Genomic DNA, 20,049 nt, shown 5'->3' with positions numbered 1-20,049 from the left:
AAATCTTACTTTTTTTTGAAGTGGAGTCTTGCACTGTTACCCAGGCTGAATGCAGTGGCACGATCTAAGCTCACTACAACCTCTGCCTCCTGGGTTCAAGTGATTCTCCTGTCTCACCCTCCCAAGAAGCTTACAGGCACCCACCACCACGCTCAGCTAATTTTTTGTATTTTTAGTAGAGACAGAGTTTCACTATGTTGCTTAGGCTGGTCCCTAACTCCTGACTTTGTGATCCGCCTGCCTCGGCCTCTCAAAGTGCTGGGATTACAACTTTTTAAAGTCTAGTTAAAGAGAAATTAGGCCAAAATATGAAAGATGAAGATTTTCAGGAATGTGGGTAACGAGTGATTTATATCTGGGGGAGTGCTGACGGGATGCCCGATATTGGCTTACTGGGACAGATGCCACTTTCTAGCCTGTTATTCCAGTTGCCTTACCGGCTGGAAGAGGTTCCAAAATTTCATATCAAGTCAGTGTGGCAGAGTTCTTGCTAGCTTCTGTCATCCAACTGCATGCAAGCAGCAGAGGCCATGCACATCTGGGCCATGCACTTAGTTGAGGATACAGTTTAGGGGAGGAGAATGCAAGCACCTGGTAGGGGCTGAATAATGGCCTCAAAGATGTCCCTAAAGATGTCCACATTCTAATCTCTGGAACCTGCTAATCTGCTACCTTACAGGGCTAAAGAGACTTTGTGGGTGTAATTAGGTGAAGATCCTGAGATGGGGAGATTCCAATGGATTATCTGGGTGGCCTTGATATAATCCCAAGAGCCCTTATGAGAAGGTGTAGAAGAGTCAGACTCAGAGAAGATGTGGTTAGAAAAGCAGAAGTCAGAGGGATGTGGCATGAGCCAAGGAATGCAGGAGGCCTCTAGAAACTAGTGAAGGCAGCAGACAGATTCTCTCCTAAAGCGTCCACAAGGAAAAAGCCTTGTCACACCTTGATGTTAGCCCACTAACGTGATTTTGGATTTCTTACCTCTGGAGGTGCAAGATGGTAAATTTGCATTGTTTGAAGCTACACCATTTGTGGTTATTTCTTACAGCAGTCATAGGAGATGGATACAAACAGGCTTATGCTTGAGAAAGGATAAGCTACAACTTGGTGGGTAGGGAAGACCTCCCTCCCATCAGAGATCGGGGGGCTCACTGAGAATTTGGAAAGGGTAGGGGTTAAGTCCTCAATAGTGCTGGCTTTGTTTTTGTAGAGAAGAGGTCTTATTATTTTACACAGGCTGGACTTAAACTCCTGGGCCCAAATAACCCTCCTGTCTTGGCCTCCCAAAGTTCTGGGATGACAGGTGTGAGCCACCATGCCCAGCCCAGTTAATGTCTTTAAATCAGGCTACCCAGATTCATACCCTGGCACCACCATTTATTAGCACTGGAATCTTACATAATCGAACCTCTGTCTGCCTTTGTTCTTCCATTTATAACTATAGGAATGATTATAGAACTTGCTCATAAACTTGTTACAAGGTTTAACTGACATAACCCATTAAATGTGTTTGCATAGTATCTGGCACAAAGTAAAGGTGCTGTAAAATAGATTGACTGTTTTTATATGAGTCCTCAACTATTCAAAGCCTTTGCCATGTGTTTATAGATGTTGAATTTTATTAGCACATTTAATAAGGTCACTCTTTCTTTTGGGAAACCACATAAATTATACATTCTTTACTTATAGATATCTAAAAGAAATGCCCACTTATTCTGGGGACTGTGACATGGTGGTTCAATGTGTGGTCCTTAGATTGATGGAGTCTTTGTTTTGTTTTAATAAGGGCACAAAAATAAATATACCTGCATTTGTTTTCTATGTGAACAACAGATCTGTTCCTTGCAATGAGATGTGTTCATGATTACCTGTTTAGGTTTTAGAGGACGCTTACGTTTGCATTCTTCTGTATATTCTTATGCTCACAGTAGAAGGATTGCCTTAAGACAGCAGAATTCTTCTCAGAGTGAGGAGGACCATATGATGGAAGTAGGAGAAGCTGAACTAGGGTCACTGTAGTGCTGGAGTTAGGAAATGCTGAAAACGTTGCAGATCATGACCAGTAATCAGTTTATGGTTATCAATTAGTGGAAGGCAGCGTGGCTCCCTCTAATCCCATCCTCCTGTTTCATTCCACAGAACCTTCTGTAATGAAATTCTTTTGGTACTTTATAATAACTGTGTCTCCTTAGACCAGAACTACCATGAGCTGTCACCAAGCTCATCCTAAATTCCCCTCTGTGGGTGGCACCTGAGTCAATCAGGGGTAGCATTCCAGACAGAAAGGAACCCACATGTGTAATAAGGCAAGAAGACAGTAAAGAACAAGTTCAGGGCGAGCAGTTCCATACAGCGGAGGCACATGGTGTGTGCCCAGGTGGAGAGAGGGCAGATGTAAAACTGGAATTCTTCACTGAGGGAAGTGTGTGAAGAGCTTCAGGAGTGTGGACTTGACCCTGGACCTTGATCCTTTTCTGCAAGTGCCATATTCCAGTAGATATCATGAAAGTGGGCTGTGTGGTCCCAAAATTTTGGAAATGTTGGGGAGAACAAGCAAAAGAGTTTCTTTGCTTTAGGAATTCTCAGAGCCTGTTAAAACGTTTTGAATTTCCCAGAAGTGGATACAATAGATACATAGAAATGAGACTCAGAACTACGGATTTAAAAAAAAAGTGAGGAGGTCTAAAAGATATTCACGGTGAAGAATTGAAAATAGTTGTTGGCCAATTTTATGGCAGGGGGCTACCGAGGTGTGACAGGGAGAGAAGCCTAACACAAGCCCATTTTCAAGTACCTGGAACAAAGTAAAGGTGCTATAAAGTAGATTAACTGTTTTTATAGAAGTCCTCAGTATTTTATGCAATAGAATCCTTTTACATAATAGAGGAACAGAGAATATGTGGGAAAATAAATCAGTTTATAGAAAGATCATGAATTTCAAATTTATTTTGGACTCATTTTATTTGAGATACAGAAAGGAGAGCTGATGGTGTTGATGTTCATAGACCTTTAAGTGTGAATCTAGGGTAAGGAAATTGAAGGATCAGAACGCTGGGCAGAGCAGGGTAGTTGAGCCAGGGTTGGTGATGAAGACCTCCGGAGATTGTAGGATTTCCAAGGTTTACATGAAAATCACATTCACCTATAAAAATCATTCGATGATGTAGTCTTGGGCAGAAGAGTAGAGCCATAATTTAGCTCTTAAGTGCTGTCTCTTGTATACTGATTAGGATCATTGTCAGGTTTCAATAAAGGCTGATTCTTCTTTTTCAGAATCACTGCTTGTGCAATGACTATGAATAAGTACGTGGAAGAAAATGTATCTCAGAAATCCTACACGACCATCAAGTACTTCATGAAGATGCTGAGCAGCGTCAGCGAGACCTTGATCTTCATCTTCATGGGTGTGTCCACCGTGGGCAAGAACCACGAGTGGAACTGGGCCTTCGTCTGCTTCACGCTGGCCTTCTGCCTCATCTGGCGAGCCCTAGGTAATGAGCGCTTGCTTGCGAAATGCACATATGTGACACTCACTCATAGAATGGGGCTTTCCTTTTGTCACTCCCTTTCTGCTGTTGAGGCTTCTTTTTTATCGTCTTTATTCTTTCTTGCCTACTTCTTACTCCTATTCTCTCTCTGCCTCCTTGACTTTTTTTCCCTCCTTCATCCTCCACTTCCTACTTTTCTTCTCCTTTTTCATTTCCTTCCTCCCCATTATCTTCTACCTAGTCTTCCTGTTTCTCTTTTTCCTCCTGTTTCTTGTCATCTTCCTCTGCCTCTTCCTCTTCCCCTTTCCTTCCTCGTCGGCCTCTTCATTTTCTCTCTCTTGCTTTTCTCGTCCCTTCCTGATGTATTATTTTCTTCCCTGGGTATCTTCATGCCCTTGTTATAAGTCAGATTGGTGTGTCTTGTCTTCTCGGATTTCATGTTTTCACCCACAATCCTGGAACAACATCAAAGGCCCAGAGCCTGCTATTACTAGCAAGACAGAAAAGGGGGAAAGGTTTTGCGGTCTGTTTTTAAATCCTTTGCCCCTGTCACAGAGGCACAGAAAGTTAGTCTATGTATTTTTATATTCTGGCCTCACACAGTCTGTTTCCTCTTGGGTTTTCTTTCTGTGCAGGTGTCTTTGTCCTGACTCAGGTCATTAATAGGTTCCGGACCATTCCCCTGACCTTTAAGGATCAGTTCATCATTGCCTATGGAGGACTGCGAGGTGCCATCTGTTTTGCACTCGTGTTTCTCCTTCCTGCTGCTGTGTTTCCTCGGAAAAAGCTGTTTATTACGGCTGCCATTGTTGTCATATTCTTTACCGTCTTCATTCTGGTGAGTAGAGTTCTTTCTCCTTTTACCAGGATGGAGAAAATCATTCAGAATATTGGATTCTGTTTACAGGATGCAAAGTAGGAAAGGTGTGTTGAAACTTTGGTAGTTAGTAACTAGGGAAAATGATATTTCCTGCCTGGATTCATGTCACCAGATTGTTGAGAGGCCTTAGAGATTCCAATTTGGTCACTTGGCCTACACAGAGAAAATATTATTTAAGGAAACTAAATGAAGTGCTCTAATGTTACGACTGGAAACTCAGGAACTGCACTTGCTAATGCTTATTATTTTTCTGACTTAGTGAATGCACTTGTTAAATGCCAGCTGTGCATAATGACCTTCCAACAGCTATTTGACATGAGTTGACTGCCTAGCAGTGACTCCCCTGAAATGAAGAACAGATAAATGCACGTTTCATATTGGGACGCAGAAAGTGTGGTAGACCTGTGTCCAGATCCTGACTTTGAAAGTGAATCTGTCTCCTTGAGTTAAGATGCTAGCTCTTAGAAGATTATATTCATTTATTGAATATTTACGGGACTCCTGCTAAGTGCCAGGCAGTGCTCTAGGAGCCAGACCATAAACAGACTCCTGTCCCTGCTGCAGAGCTTACATGTCAGAGGGGCTGGTAGCACTAGACAAGAAACAAAATAAGCAAATCATAGAGCATGTTAGAAGGCGATAAATGTTATACGATAAGGAAAGAGCAAGGAATCAAGCATGGTAAGGGTAAAGTGGTGGGGGAGGCATGTTACAATTCCAATATCAAATGGTCATGAAAGGGAACCGTGAGAAAAATGACATTTGAGCAAAGGCATGCTGGAGGTGGAGGAATTAGCTAAGCCCAAGAACAACCCAGGCAAATGCACTGAGGGATCAAGTGTGCTCTGAAGGCACTGTGCTCTTGGCCAGTGTGGCTGGAGTGGCACAGAGAGTGGGGTGGCATGTAGGAGAATGAGGTGAGGCAGGTTCTGGAATCCTATATCATGTAGAGCCATGCAGGCCAGTGTATGAAGCTTGGCTTTTCTCCAAGTGAAATGGAAGCCAACAGAAAGTGTCATGCAGATGCCTGATATGTTCTGATTTCTTTTGTACAAGGATCATGCTGGCTACTGTGTTGAGACTAGACTGTTGTGAGGAAAGGGTGGACATAGGAAATCCAGCATGGAAGTCCTGCAGTCATCAGGCAGGACCAGGCTGGTGGAAGTTCAGTTGGTGAGAAGTGGTAAGATCCTGGAACACATTCTGATGCAGCAACCTCTGAGATTCCCTGATGGATTCGATATGTTGTGAGGGAAAGAGGCATCACCCACAACTCCACAGGTTTTGGCCTGAGCAGCTAGAAGGATGGTCTTGCCCTCAATTGAGAAGCAGAAGTCTGTGCATGGCAGAAGTAGGGGCAGGGAGATTGTCAGTTCAATTACGGGCATGCTGCCTTAGGGGTGTCCGTTAGATCTACAGTGGAAATGTGGATGTGGCAGATACGAGTCTGGAGCTCAGGAAAGGGGCTCTCTGGCCACTAGCAGAGAACTGGTATTAGAAGCCATGAAGCTGGATGTGCTTGTCAAGGGAGTAAAAATACATATTGAAGAGACCACAATAGAGGACTAAAGATTGAACCTTGGGGCAGCCTAACCTTAAGACATTTTCGGGAAGAAGGGAGCAGCCAAGGAGAACTGGGAACCAGTGATCGGTAGAGAAGGAGGAAGATCAGGAGATGTGTGTGTTTTCATAGTTTATTCATATGTATTTAACAGTTAGTGACAGAATGCTTTCTAGGTGCCAGATGCAAATCTAAACATCTTACATGTTAATTCATTTAACTCTCATAACAGTTCCATGGTACATAACTCTAGGAGTCATGGTTTATTATCCCTGTTTTGTGGATGAGGAAAGTGGGGCACTGAAAGTGAGGTTAAGCAAGTTCACCAAGTTTGCACAGCTAGTAAAACGTAGAGCAGAGTCAAAACTTATTTGCTTTTGACCCTGAATAAAGTGTCCAGGAGAGAGCCTTGTGTGTAGTGAGTGCTCAGTATTGTAATGCATCACGATTTTCCTCCTTCCTTCTAGTCATTTCTTCAAAAGGCAGTTCATCCCTCATTCATTCATGCCTTCCAACACTGGGGACAGTGAGTTGTCTGGAATCCTGGAGAAGACCCTTTCCTGAGTTAAGATGACCACTTTCTGTTATTGTCTTTATTATCAACACCTTTCTGCTTTCACGCAGTATTATGGACCAGAAATGGTGGTGACTTGTCCTTGGGAAGTAGTGGCAGAGATGAAAAAAAGCAGATGTAGTCCTCTTTATTTTGGAAAACTCTTCAATGAGACTCTATGTGAGAAGTGAGCCAAAGCAGGGCAGAGGACCAGTCGAAGCATGACTGCTAACTCGTGTTGTGTGGAATGTCAGATAGCTTGTGGGGTAGGGGAGATGCTGGAAGTCAGGAAGTTCATGTGAGATGGATCTCAGTGATGTAGGAGCATGGCTTTCCCCAAGTATGAGAGGACAGGAGGAGAATAGATGGGAGGAGAGAGATGAAGGTGAGTAAAGACTGTGATAGAAAAGGAGAAAGCCTGAAGCAACAAACAGCACAGTTGAGAGGTATTGGCCAAATTTGGTATTGTGAACATATCAAGATAACCCTCCACTAAGGGAGACATCTGGGGATCATTGTTTAGCGCCTGTAGGTGTAAAAATGTCAGTCTTTCCTCTCATTAGGTTTAAAGAGAGTCTGGTAAGTTCACTTGGTTATCCACAGAGAGGAGAAATTGCTGCAGTTCCACTTGTGTTGATATCTTCCCTTTCCTGTTCTCTGCCTACCCTTCTGTGGGCACAGATTGGGGACTGCATGCATATGGCTTGGTTCTTTGACTCTGATCACATCCTCCTCCTATTTTCCTACCTACTGCTCGTTCTTAAGAGACTGAACACACACACATGCACAAGCATGCATAGACACACAAACAAATACACACATACTCCCTTCAGAAAGGATCTCTTTTCTAGAATACATCAAAGATTAAGGAATTCAGTGAAGGAAACCTAGAGGGAAATACTTGATGAGATACAAATATAGTCGGAATAACTAATTATAAATCCATGCATAAAATGTTGCCTTTCCATTAAGAATTATGTATTCTTTCTTAAATGTCAACTTGTATGTTGATGGACTGATTACTAAACTTCAAATATGTTTTTCTCCCTTTAGGTCACTATTTTTATATGATAAGCTCTTCTAACCTGGTATTACTGAGTTATAATTATCTTCAGAAATAGGATTTCATATGACATATGATGCATTATTTGATATTGCTTATCATGAGAATTTTCACATTGCTTGAATCGTGTTGCTAATAGATGTAGTCTCTTTATGAGGCACACTATCATGTTATCAGAATATGGTCCTGTTTGTGGAATTTTTTTTTTTTTGAGACATAGTCTCACTCTGTCACCTAGGCTGGAGTGCAGTGACAATGATCTTGGCTCACTGCAACCTCTGCCTCCTGGGTTCCAGTGATTCTCACACCTCAGCCTCCCTGAGTAGCTGGGATTACAGAAATGCACCACCACACCCAGCTAATTTTTGTAGTTTTAGTAGAGATGGAGTTTCACCATGTTCGCCAGGCTGGTCTTGAATTCCTGGCCTCAAGTAATGCATCCACTTTGGCCTCCCAAAGTGCTGGGATTATAGGCATGAGCTACCACCATGCCCAGCCATGGGATATTGAATGAGGAAACAATTGTGATTCCTTGGACTTTTCAGTTCATTTTTTTCCAGTATGATTGGTAATGCTATTTATATCAAATATAAGCTATTTCTCATGTTTTAAATTTATATTTAAAATTGGAGATGGTGGAGTACCGTTATATAAAGTGCAGTTTTAGAGTAAGGCTATTGTGGGTTGATATTTTAGGCCTGCTTTTTGCAGCCTCAGTGGGCCTCAGTTTCCTTAGCTGTAAAACCTAGACAATGGTACCTCCCTCTCAGGCAGTGCAGAGGAAATACATATATAGAGTATGACACCTGACACAGGTTTTCACCTCATGATTTGTCAAGTTTAATGTGCAACTTTATGAAAAATTGTAACCAAAGAAAGAAAAAGATAAGTTCTTTCAATATACTTTTCTTTGGAAGGAAAAATAATTAGAGTATAATAATTATTATTTAGTTAATCCCTATAATAGTAAGGCAGATCTCAAGAGTTCTGTAAATGTATTAAGTGGTTAAGAAGTCCATCAAGTGGCAAGGTTGACCAGAATTCAAGAGATAGCAGCCACTTTTGCACATTAGTGATGTCAATTATAAGTCACTGGGCAGAACTGTGAAGCATCTGTGGGTTTACTATACTTGTAAGCTAACAAGTTCACCTGCTACTATTTCATGAATGCTGCAGAAGACTCCCAAGTCAGAGACAAAGGACTTTATTGTCCATGACAAAAGCTGTAGCCAGAGCCTTGTGTTGGCTTGTGTCAGTTTTCCACACCTCCTTGTCCCATGGGGGTGACACAGGGGACCCATAATGGATGTCTGCACGTGTCGTGGGCTGCATTGCAGGAGGAGGACACTGAGTTTGAGGACATATTGCTCTCTCAGAAGGGTGATCTTACTACATTTCTTAAGAGTGCTCATTGTTTGCAACCCTGAGAAATGGCCCAGGTAAAAAGTAATCAAGGCCTGACATTCTTGGCACCCCCTGCAAGAACATGTGGGGATGCTCAGGACCCATGGTGGGGTAGCCTGTCCCAGCAATTACATGAATCTTTGCTAATTTAGCCTCTCCAACTGGAATGATGTTGCTCACTATTTTATAGATTTTGTGAGGACCCTCAAATGTGCTTTCATTTGTCAAACAAACGGTCAATTTTTTTTTTTTTTTTGAGATGGAGTCTTGCTTTGTTGCCAGGCTGGAGTGCAGTGGCACCATCTCAGCTCACTGCAATCTCCACCTCCCATGTTCAAGTGATTCTTCTGTTTCAGCCTCCTGAGTAGCTGGGATTACAGGCGTGCACCACCACACCCAGCTAATTTTATTTTTGTATTTTTAGTAGAGACGGGTTTCACCATGTTGGCCAGGATGGTCTCAATCTTCTGACCTCATGATCCACCTGCCTCAGCCTCCCAAAGTGCTGGGATTACAGGCGTGAGTTACCATGCCAAGCCTCATAATTTTTTGTATATATACTGTTTCTTAACGACACCATCTTTATATTTAATTAACATATACCATTATTAGGTGGGATGCCATAGAATTTAGAATACTTTACAACAATCCTACAATAAAATGAGCAAAATGATCAGGCTTTTTCAGATGGAAAAATGTAAGTGAATTGTTTAGAATGTCACAGGAAGAACAGTAAAAGACAATTCCATGTGTTTTTGACGGAGCAGCCAGGTGAATGAAGGTGACACTTAATTTGGTGAAGACTACCTGGAGAGTATTAGGTCTGAAGGGTAGGACATCATGTGTTCAGTTTGGGATGTGGGCTACATTTTGGACATGCATATTTGCCTATTAGACTTATAAGTGGAGATGTTGAATAGGCAGTTATATACATATGAGCCTGGAATTTTGGTGAGAAGCCAGAGTGGGAGATATAAATTTGGGATTCCTTAATATATGATTTTTAAAACACATAAGTCTAGAATAAATTATTGAGGGAGTAAGCATAGAAAGAGTATAGAAAAGAAGGCATCTGACAACTGAACCCTGAAAAACAGTAATATTTAGAAATCAAGAAAAGGTTGAGGATCCAGCCCAGGAAACTGAAAAGGGTGAACGGTGCAGGAGGGGAAACATCAGAAGGAGAGGGGGAAGGAGAGGAGAGGCTTCTAGCAACTGTGACAAATGCGGCTGCAAGGTCAGACAAAGTGTGAGTGGAGAACACAGCCTTGGATTTAGGGACACAGTGATAAGTGGCCTCTGCACAAGTGTACTTTGGGTCAGTCAGGAGAACAAAACCCTCACTGGCTGGATTCAAGAGGGGAGGGGAAGAGAGAGAAATGGGGAGCAGGAGATATGGGCAACTTTGTTGAGGTTTCTTAGGGAAAGGAGGTAGTGGCCAGAGGTGGATATCTGTCATAGGATGGCTTCTGTTTCTGGTTTTCAAAGATAAGAGCACGTTTGGATACTGACGGTACAGGAAAGAGAGAAACCTCAATCAGCAAAGACGAAGCTGGAGTTTAGGGGAGAGAGAGACAGGCACAGAAGGAGAAATCAACGTGCAGCATGGGAAGTGCTAAGAGAGAGACACCCTAATGGGGACTGTGAACAGCCACTGCAACACTTTAACGCTTCTCACTCTACTTATCCCATTCTAAGATAAACGCTGTTTGCACGACTGCATTTATTATCTCTGTGACCGAGTGTGTGATGTGAGAAAGCCCTTCCATAAGATAGCACAGCAACAATAGTGATATTTTTTAATATATGAAAATTGTTTCTGCAAGTTTTTCTGGAAATTACCTGCTAAATCAGCAAGGAAATATAAGGCAGTTTCTCTCTCCTCCATTCTTTTTATTATGCAAATATTAGTGCCAAAAACAACACAAAATAAGAACTCATTTTCTTAAAAAATGAGACCAAAAGAATGTTCATAACACTCACATCACAGTTGTATTTTTTGTTGTTGTTTTCCCCTCTGATATAAATGGGAGCTGGGGAATGCAAGGTGGGAGGGAGGCAGAGACGGAACAAGGTGAAAGGCAAATCAGTCACCCTGTTACTCTCCCTGCTCCTGCTGTTACATGACTCTCCCAGGCAGGCCTGACCCTCAGGGGTGGTGTTTGTATGTCAAAGTAAAGGAACAGGTGAAAATTTAATTTGTACTTGCAAATATATTTATTGGTAGTTTGATGAAAATCTAAGGGTTTTATTTTTGTATCCTGTATGGATGGTAGCAAGCTATTTTATTTTTCTAAGCTTTATCGGGTTGCTCCCTGGGTAATCTAAATTAGAAATTTTCTAATGTGGGTAAAATAAGATGCTTTCGCAGTCTTCTTTCTTTCTCCCTCCCAACCAGACACCCAGGTTCCTAGAATATAACATCCAATCCAATTTGCGTGGCTTAATATGGGATACACAGATGTCACATACTCTGCCTGCAAAATATATGGATTGAAGAAGGGAGGAAAGTAAGAGGGGAGGGAGAGGAAGTAAAGCGACTTTCATCAAATAATTCTTAGTGAGCATGACATGGCTATTGCAGGCAATTCAAAGAGAAAAAGGGTGACTATGAAAAGGGTCTGTATACACAAACACATATTGTTTTAGGCTTTCTTATTATAAACTGAAATATATTATGCTTTTAGAAACTTGAGTTGATTGGGGGATAGGCCACACTTTCTTCCTGGAGTGGATCAGTTGCGATTTATTTGTGGTAGTGCATTTACTTCTAGATCATCTGTAGGGTGGAAGGAATCAACATATGGATTGGGGTAAGCCCTGTGTAACTATCTTTATTTTATGTCCTGTATTTACAAAGACTAGTCACTCACTTACTATTCACTAATTGAACACTGATAGGAAAATAGCACGTGAAACAGCAGCTTGTGTCTTTAGAACATATTACATAGTTTTAAAAATTATATTGATTTTGTCAGCTTTTCCTTGAGCTATTATTAAACTAGTGGCTTCATGGAATCTGGAACTTGGTGAAATCTCCCATCTCTGGGAACCACATGTTTACACCCGTTTTCATTTATGTAAGTTAGAAATTACAGAACATGTGTTGATTGGAAAACTGCTGTTACCTTTTATGTTATCTCAACGTGGCAGACTGATATACAAATAGAACACAAGATGTGTTTTATACCAAATTTGGTCAAAATCAGTTCACACTTCAGAAAGTTAAAATGAATGTTAAGCTGAAAAATGCCCAGAGCTAGACTGATGGAAAAAAAAAATGACCTTCGTTAAAAAATGGATGTGTGTGTGTACATGTGTGTGTGTCTCAGTCAGTTTACATTATCAAAAGTATTCTTAAAGACTGAAAGACATGGGGAGAGATGAGATAAAAGTCAAATCCATGGTAGAGAACATCCCCCTATATAGATACCCTCTGTCCCTGAAATCCTAACAACCTTTCCTATCCATGTATCCTTCCTGCCAGGAAGTAGTGGCCATCTGCTCACCAAGCAAGAAACGGGAATCTTGACTCTCACCCCCTCCTTACCTGCAATATTTTGTGCCAATATCACATTACTTTTAAGTATATTCGCTGACAGTTCATCTTGATGTCTGCAAATCCCCTTTCAGTCTCCTTTTTCTAAAACCTTGTGGTTACATTTACTCTTCCAGGTTAATTTAAAATCGGTCTCTCAGGTTATGTTAAAAGTCTTCAGGAATATGTCACTGGAATTGTATGGTCGATACATATTACTACAATATTGTTATCCCATCTAGGAACTGTGTTTTTTCTGATATCTCAATATGTTCTTTAATCTCCTTCAGTTAAATTGTATAGTTCTCTTTATAAAGGTTTTATACATTTATGATAGGATTTTATACATATATAGAGATAATGGATAGTATATATATACATATTTAATGTCCTTTAATCTCCTTCAGTTAAATCGTATAGTTCTCTGTGTAAAGGTTTTATACATTTATGATAGGATTTTATACATATATAGAGATAATAGATCGTATATATATATATATATATATATATATATATACATACACACATATATTTAGTATTTGGAATACTAGTGTATTATATAACATATTATTAGCTACTAGTGTGTACTAGCATTATATAGATACACACTCTCTTTTTATATGTTTTTTAATTGCTATTGTGTAGCTACTTATTCTGTTACATTTAAAAATTAACATATGGGATGGCTTGGGCATTTTGAATTTATGTTAGTCTCTGTACCAAATTTTCTTGTTACTTTTAGAGGAAAAGAGATTATCTCAGATTTTTTAGGACAAAAATTTGATCATCCAGGAGGAACAAAAACTTCGTCACTTCATTTTCAATATTTATATGTCTAGCTCTTTGTCTGTCTATTCTCAGTTGACTGGGACATGCAGAACCACTGAACAGAGACAGAGACAGAGAACATCCTTGTATTGCTCTGGCTCTAATGGAAATGCTTGCAATGTTTCCTTTTTAAGTGATATGTTCACTATAGATTTCTGACATATGTCCTTTGTCAGATTAAGGAATTTTTCTCCTCCTAGTTTATTGAATAGCTGATAGTTCTCCACATTTCCTGAGTTCACCCACAACATGCCCAGACTGGCTGCAAGGCCCCTCTCACTGCAGTGCTTTGTTGCGCTGTGGACTCCGCTGGGATATGCTTCTAGCATCTCCACCACTGCCCGCCAGCGTCTCCTCTGCTCCAAACTTTCCTTGACCTGCTTCCTGTGCTAGCCCTGTCATCCCTCTTCTGCCTACTTTGTAACTGTGTTTGGAAGTATCTGACTGTATAAGACTACAAAGTCCTAGAACCGAGGTCTTTAACTATTCATCTTTGTGTTTCAAATGCCCAAGACCCTGTTATGTGTGCCGTAGAAGCTTAGTGAAAATTGTTTTAATAGATGAACAAATGAAAGAATCACTGATACATTTTCTATAAATAATAGAGCAAGTAGGTGATTCCTCTGAACTGAATAATACTTTATTATTATTACTATTATTATTTTTATAGAGAGGGAGTCTGACTATGTTGCCCAGGCTGGTCTTGGACTCCTGGCCCCAAGTGATCTGTCCACCTTGGCCTCTCAAAGTGGTGGGATTACAAACATGAGCCACTGCACCTGGCCTACTTTATTATTTTTGTAATTACTTTCTAAGCTTCTTCCATTTCATCTTTGATTTTGTTGGGACATGGTCCTTTGAAAGTATGCCAGCTATTTGAAAAGAAGGAAAAATTAACAAAAAGTTACATTTACTGCGTTAAATCTTGGTGGCAGAATATCCTTGTCTTTGCTTATCAAAGCTTAGGAGAAGAGGGGTTACTCTTGAATATTAAAATGTAGTTTAAAAAAATTATAATACATTTTTTACATTAAACAATTTATAAACTGTACAAATAAATATTAAAAACTTAAATTGTGTTTCTTGTTCAGGGAATAACTATTCGACCACTGGTGGAGTTTCTCGACGTCAAGAGGTCCAATAAAAAACAACAAGCTGTCAGTGAAGAAATCTATTGTCGGGTAGGTGTTAAGAGAGTATAATCATTTTAATGATAAAGGAAAAATACTTGAATCAGTCAAAGAGCTTGGTACCATGTTGTCCATTTCCTGCAGAAGGGAATGGCAGGGTGAGAGGGAGGAGGGACTGAAGAAGGTATGTGCTGGGGGAGTGTGGAATAGACATGGCCCCATGGTAACTTCTCCAGGTTGGCTTGCAAAACTTCTGCATGAGTAGAGAAACAAGAAGTCCCCTCTTTTTACTTCCTTCAGCCTGGAAATGTTCCTACTGGGAAATTATTACTGTATTTCATACTTTTCAAAGTTATTAACAAACTGTTATGGGTGAGCAAAATAATCTAAGACTTACCTATTACTCTGATCAGAAAAAGGCCTTAAGGGGGTAAAGAGACCAGCCTTGGTCCCTAAACCTCCAGAAATCTCCTGATCCCCACCTTTTCTTACCCCTGAAAAGGAATTAACATCCCTGACTATGTGGAGCGGTGTATACTGCCACATCAGTGTTTGAGTCAATCCCCAGAGGAGAGGGAAACCCTCCTCCATCTTTTTTGCAACATCTCATATCTTCCTTTTGCTGTTGCTTTGCCCCCACACACTTGGCTTTGTTCTATCCTCCACTTGAGGTTTCTGGTTTTTGTTTAACTTGCTGCTTTTTTTTATATTGAAAGATGACATTTCCCCAAGAGCCAAAAATAAATGGAAATTGAAAAAAAAAAAAAAAAGAAAAAAGACTTACTTAATACTGACCTGACAAACATTTCATCAATTTGTTTGAACATGAACTGTTTTATTGCTTTTGGCAATAAATAAACAAATAAAAAGCAAAAGCTATGAGAGTCTTTGGAGTTTAGGAATGATATAAGTAGAGTGAAAATTATTGATTTCGGGTAAAGACTAATCAATTTGCCTGCTTTTTTCTGTTTTAGTTGTTTGATCATGTGAAGACTGGAATTGAAGATGTTTGTGGACATTGGGGTCATAACTTTTGGAGAGACAAGTAAGAAGGTCTTATTGCATTGGGTTATGAAGTGGCCCAGGGTCACTCTGAAAGCAGGACATATTGATTTGTATTTTTCAATTGCGAATCTCTCCTGTGTTATACTATAGTATGTCCTTTAAGATAAAGTTCAGCTATAACAAAGATGTGGAATAATAGTAGCTTAAACAAGGTAAAAGCTTATTTCCCTCTTCTGTAAATACCCAGTGGTTAGCAATTTAGGTTTAATAGATGAGCTTTACTCCAAGACTCCCCAGGGTCCCAGGACCCTCTGTCTAGCTGGCCCACTAACAGTAGCCTTCATTTCCAAGACTGCCTCTTGAACCACAATGGCTGCATCAATATTAGCCATTTGAGGCAGCAAGGAGGATGAAAGATGATGAAGAGACAAAGCATATGTGCTATTAATAGCTGCCTTCTAACCAAAACCATCAGAAGCTGTCATATGATTCTTCGAATCATTGGCTAGGACTCAGTCATGTGGCCATTCCTCTCTGCAAAGCAGGGTGAGGAATGTGGCCTATTTGGCTGAAAACTAGGGCTTCCAATACTATCTATTTTGCCACATATGGTGGGGGGCTTTGTCAAATATAGAGATTCAGACCATCTAAGGATGTAAACAGACAAGCAGAAATAACAAATATATATGTATATATATGTTATATATACATATATATTTTTAAAGGCTAAAATTATCTGCAAGATTACATACATTTATATAAATTCTCACACACACACACACACACACACGCACACACGTGTGAGTTTACCATTCTGTAAAAGGCTCTGTGTTGGATAAATACAATTCAATACCAGTCTTCAAGAATCTTAAAGTTGAAGTGGAAAAGGTAGACTAGACAGGCAGAATTAGATGAATGATTTAATATAAACTGAGAAACCGCATTATAGGTCAAGAAGTTTGAATCAATTCTGACAGCAGAGTTAGGAGTATTGGGGTACAGGAGCCAGCCCTCACTTGCTAGCGGGAGCTCATCACATGTCTCTGTTCCTGACTACACATTTGGCACTATCCAGAGTGGCTGCCTGAATCAGGGCTTATATCATGGAACTGACGAATGCTACAAATCAAGGCCCCCCATTTTTTTTCATAGAGCAATTAGTTAAACATTTATCAGCACACCACTGGCTAGGTGAGACTTTCAGAGGCAGCATTTAAGCTAATCTCTGAAAACAGAAGAATGCATTTTAATCTATATTTGCTAGGTTCCTCTTGTTTTACTTTTCCTAACTTGCTAACAGATTTTTTCCCCCTCCACTGCTGAGTTACATGAAATTGACAAACCTACCAATGTCTGCAATTTAACACAAGGGAATTTTTGAGTGTTTCCTGTTTGCTCATATATGCTGGCATAATTTTGGGCTACATAAGATGTATAAGCCATGGACTCAGGTCTCTCAAATTTTGTAATATTATAGGCACAACAAAACAGTCACACAGCAAGCAGACTCCTGTGTGTGTGTATATACATGTGTGTGTGACAGAGACAAGTAATATGAAAATTGACAAAGACTTTCAGTGCTGGCACAACCTTTACAAGTTTTACAACACTGTTTACTAATGTAGACAAGCCCCTGTGACTCAGCCTTACTGTATAATGAAAGGAAAAATATTTTATTTGTATGGAGAGCATGTCCAATTAGCCACATGGGAACACAAGGTAATAAAATTAAGCAAACTAAATTCTCCATTGTAAAACTATGTTTTAAATGGCCATTTCTCATGGGAAGTATTCCCTTTTCAGGAGGTAGGTTGTATATCAGAGGTCATAGACATCTGCCCTATGACTCTACCCTGGGACCTTCCTAGCATGGAGGCGTCCCCATCTGTGCCAAGCCAGTGGAACAGTCCTTTTGGCCTCTGTTCACTATTTTCATAGCTATGCCTATCTTCTGCCTACCTTGTTCCTTTTGACCCAACCACTTTCCTTCCTTTCTATGGCACCTCTCGGTACTTTTCTGAAATGGCATATGAGAGGCATAACCCAGAACAGCTGGTTCCCTTTCAAAAGTGAATGTTAGGTTCAAGATGTCTACTGCTCCTCTGCCTCCCAAATGGGTGAATATAGATTGGCCTTGGCACAGTAATCAGGCCACTGGTCCTGGGGCACTGTCAGAAGAAGGAACAGGTGGATACTTTGGTCACTTGGGTTTGGTCTGAAACTCAGGAGAAGAAATGTCGGAGAAAGTCTGGCTATGTCTGTCTTTCAGGCAGAGACATTATCTCTGTGGTCCTTGAGTCTGCCCTAGGCACATATCTAAAGGATGCCAGGCTAATTGGCTGTAAGTGCTAAAGATGGGAGAGCCAACCTTGCTCCATGCCTGAAAGGTAATGTTACATGGCTAGCATTTGCCACTGCAGTGAACACATTTCATTTAATAATTTTGTAAGCATTGATCTATTTCCATGCACAATTTTTTTCCAGGAAAATTGCAGAGTTTCCTGAATCATTGCAGGCACTGCATATCATAGGTGGAGCAGGGAAGTGGGTGCAGGGGGATGTCGGGCTGACACAGGACATTTTAAAAATCAGTTCTGCTCAGATCACATCCTTGGTGAGTGTTAATGTTACTAAAAATCAACATCAGAAAGAAATGATTGTTTCAGGCATGTTAGGAGTCTCTCCCTTTTCTCTGGAATCCTTATGCTGTGGATTTCCAGTGGTTCTGCCAGAGAATTCTTGAGGCATTTGATCCTTTGAGAATAAAATGAAGGGTGATACAGTAGGGACCCTTCTCAGTCTTGACACAAGTAGTCTAATGATGGTGAAATAGAATGCCTATGTGTAGCTTAGCAGAGAAGTGAAAGGTGTGGAAATGAAGCAAAGGAAACGCATTATCCCTCCATGAAATAGAGGAGATGCCATTGTCTTTGGGGTTTGTTCTTTCTTTTACTTCCCTCTAGTGAAAAGCTAAGACAACAATAATAATAAAAGAAGTTTTAAAAGATGTGTTGCTGCCAGGAGTCCTGGCTCAATGGGCCTACCATGAAACTAAAATTAACAGTAGAAAAAAGTAGACCCAGTCTTTAGTGTGCAGTGGCCAGCCAAAAACAAAGCACATTCAGGGATGGCTCTTCTATAATTATTCAGAGCCCTCTAGTCTGTAGAACAAAGGACTAGCAACAAGAATGTGGGTTAACATCGATTCCTTTCATGGCACAGGTGTGCCTATAAACCTCCTTGGGCTTGTGGTGATCACTGTAGTACACTTACTTCTTTCTCAACAAATATTTATTGCATGCTGCTTCACTTATATATTGGCATAATAATGTTGTGTAACAAACCATCCCCCAAACTCAGCTGCTCAGAACAAGTCATTATTATTAAAGTGCATGAGTCAAGAAGCTGATTAGGGTTGGGCTTGGCCAATTGTGGCTGGGCTTGCTCATGCTCTCCAGTGAGTTGGCTGGCTGCCAGTTGATTCTGGCTGGACCTATCTGGTGTGATTGGGGTGAGGTGACTCTGCTCCCTTTGACAGTCACCGTTGTCCTGGGACTAAGGAGCCACTCTGCATATCCTTCTAATAGTGATTGTTGAAGCACAAGATGTAAGCCTTCATGTGCCAGCCCAGGTTAAGCCACTGTTTCCATCGTTGTGTTTGCTAATAGCCCAGGGAACATTATTGAGCATGCTGGCAGGAAACAGGGCAAAGCAAGTCATCTAGGCCATGGTGGAAGGCCACTGCCAAGTAATATGGCAGAAGGTGTGGACAGAGGGAGAAGTTGGGCCAAATGATTCATTCTATTACACGTGCTTACACTGTGCCAAGCACTGGTGACACAGAAAAAAAAAAAATGTCTGCCCATGTAGATCATATATTCTTGTGCTAGGAGACAGAAAGGAAGACAAGTAAATTGCATGTCATGCTAGAAAGATATAACTACTATGGAGAAAAATACATCTGGACAGCAAGATGGAGACTGCTGGAGGAGGAAGGCTGTGTGCAGTTCTGACAGGATGGATAGGAAGGGCACTTTTGAGAAAATGATTGTCAAGGAAAGACTTAAAGGGAGTGTAAAAGTGAGCCCTGCAGATATCTAGGGGAGGAACATTCCTAGCAGAAGGAATAGTAAGTATAAAGACTCAAAGATGGGAGCACTGCCGGTAAGTCTCTAAGACAGGAAGGACCCCAGTGTGGCTGCAGCCAAGGCGGAGGAGCACAGTGCCAAGAGGGGCAGACCCAGATTGTGTAGGAAGTCACAGGCCATTGTACTTGTACCCAAGGAAGATACAGAACAGTTACATTGTTAGGAGCACTTGGGCTTCTGTGTTGAGAATACTGTAAGAATGCAATGGTGGAAGCAGGAACACCAATTCACTACAAGAATCCAGTGAGAGAGAACGATGTCTTGGACCAGAATAATAGCATTAGATGAGGTGGGAGATGGCTGGATTTTGTATATACTTTGATGGTGGACCAACAGAAATTGCTGATGGAGGAAAGATTTGGAGTACTAATCTGCTAGAGATGCCATAACCAAAGTGCCACAGATTGAGTGGCTCAACAGAAATGAATTGTCTCATAATTCTGGGGACTAG

The 20,049-nt window shown here is 40.8% G+C and overlaps 1 protein-coding gene across 2 annotated transcripts in view; it reads left to right on the top strand.

Annotated features, from left to right (window-relative positions):
• Nucleotides 1-20,049, top strand: part of SLC9A2 (solute carrier family 9 member A2) — a 96,205-nt gene that overhangs the window by 61,495 nt on the left and 14,661 nt on the right. For both annotated transcript variants that reach the window (XM_037745463.1, XM_017547846.2), the window contains 4 exons: nucleotides 3,274-3,491; nucleotides 4,124-4,326; nucleotides 14,407-14,496; nucleotides 15,420-15,490. In XM_037745463.1, the coding sequence (XP_037601391.1) occupies nucleotides 3,274-3,491; nucleotides 4,124-4,326; nucleotides 14,407-14,496; nucleotides 15,420-15,490 (582 nt within the window). The remainder of the gene's footprint in view (nucleotides 1-3,273; nucleotides 3,492-4,123; nucleotides 4,327-14,406; nucleotides 14,497-15,419; nucleotides 15,491-20,049) is intronic.

Source organism: Cebus imitator, unplaced genomic scaffold (genome assembly GCF_001604975.1).
Source record: "Cebus imitator isolate Cc_AM_T3 unplaced genomic scaffold, Cebus_imitator-1.0 Scaffold202, whole genome shotgun sequence".
In the NCBI taxonomy this organism is placed as follows: Eukaryota; Metazoa; Chordata; class Mammalia; order Primates; family Cebidae; genus Cebus; species Cebus imitator.
This window is presented reverse-complemented; position numbering and strand designations above follow the sequence as displayed.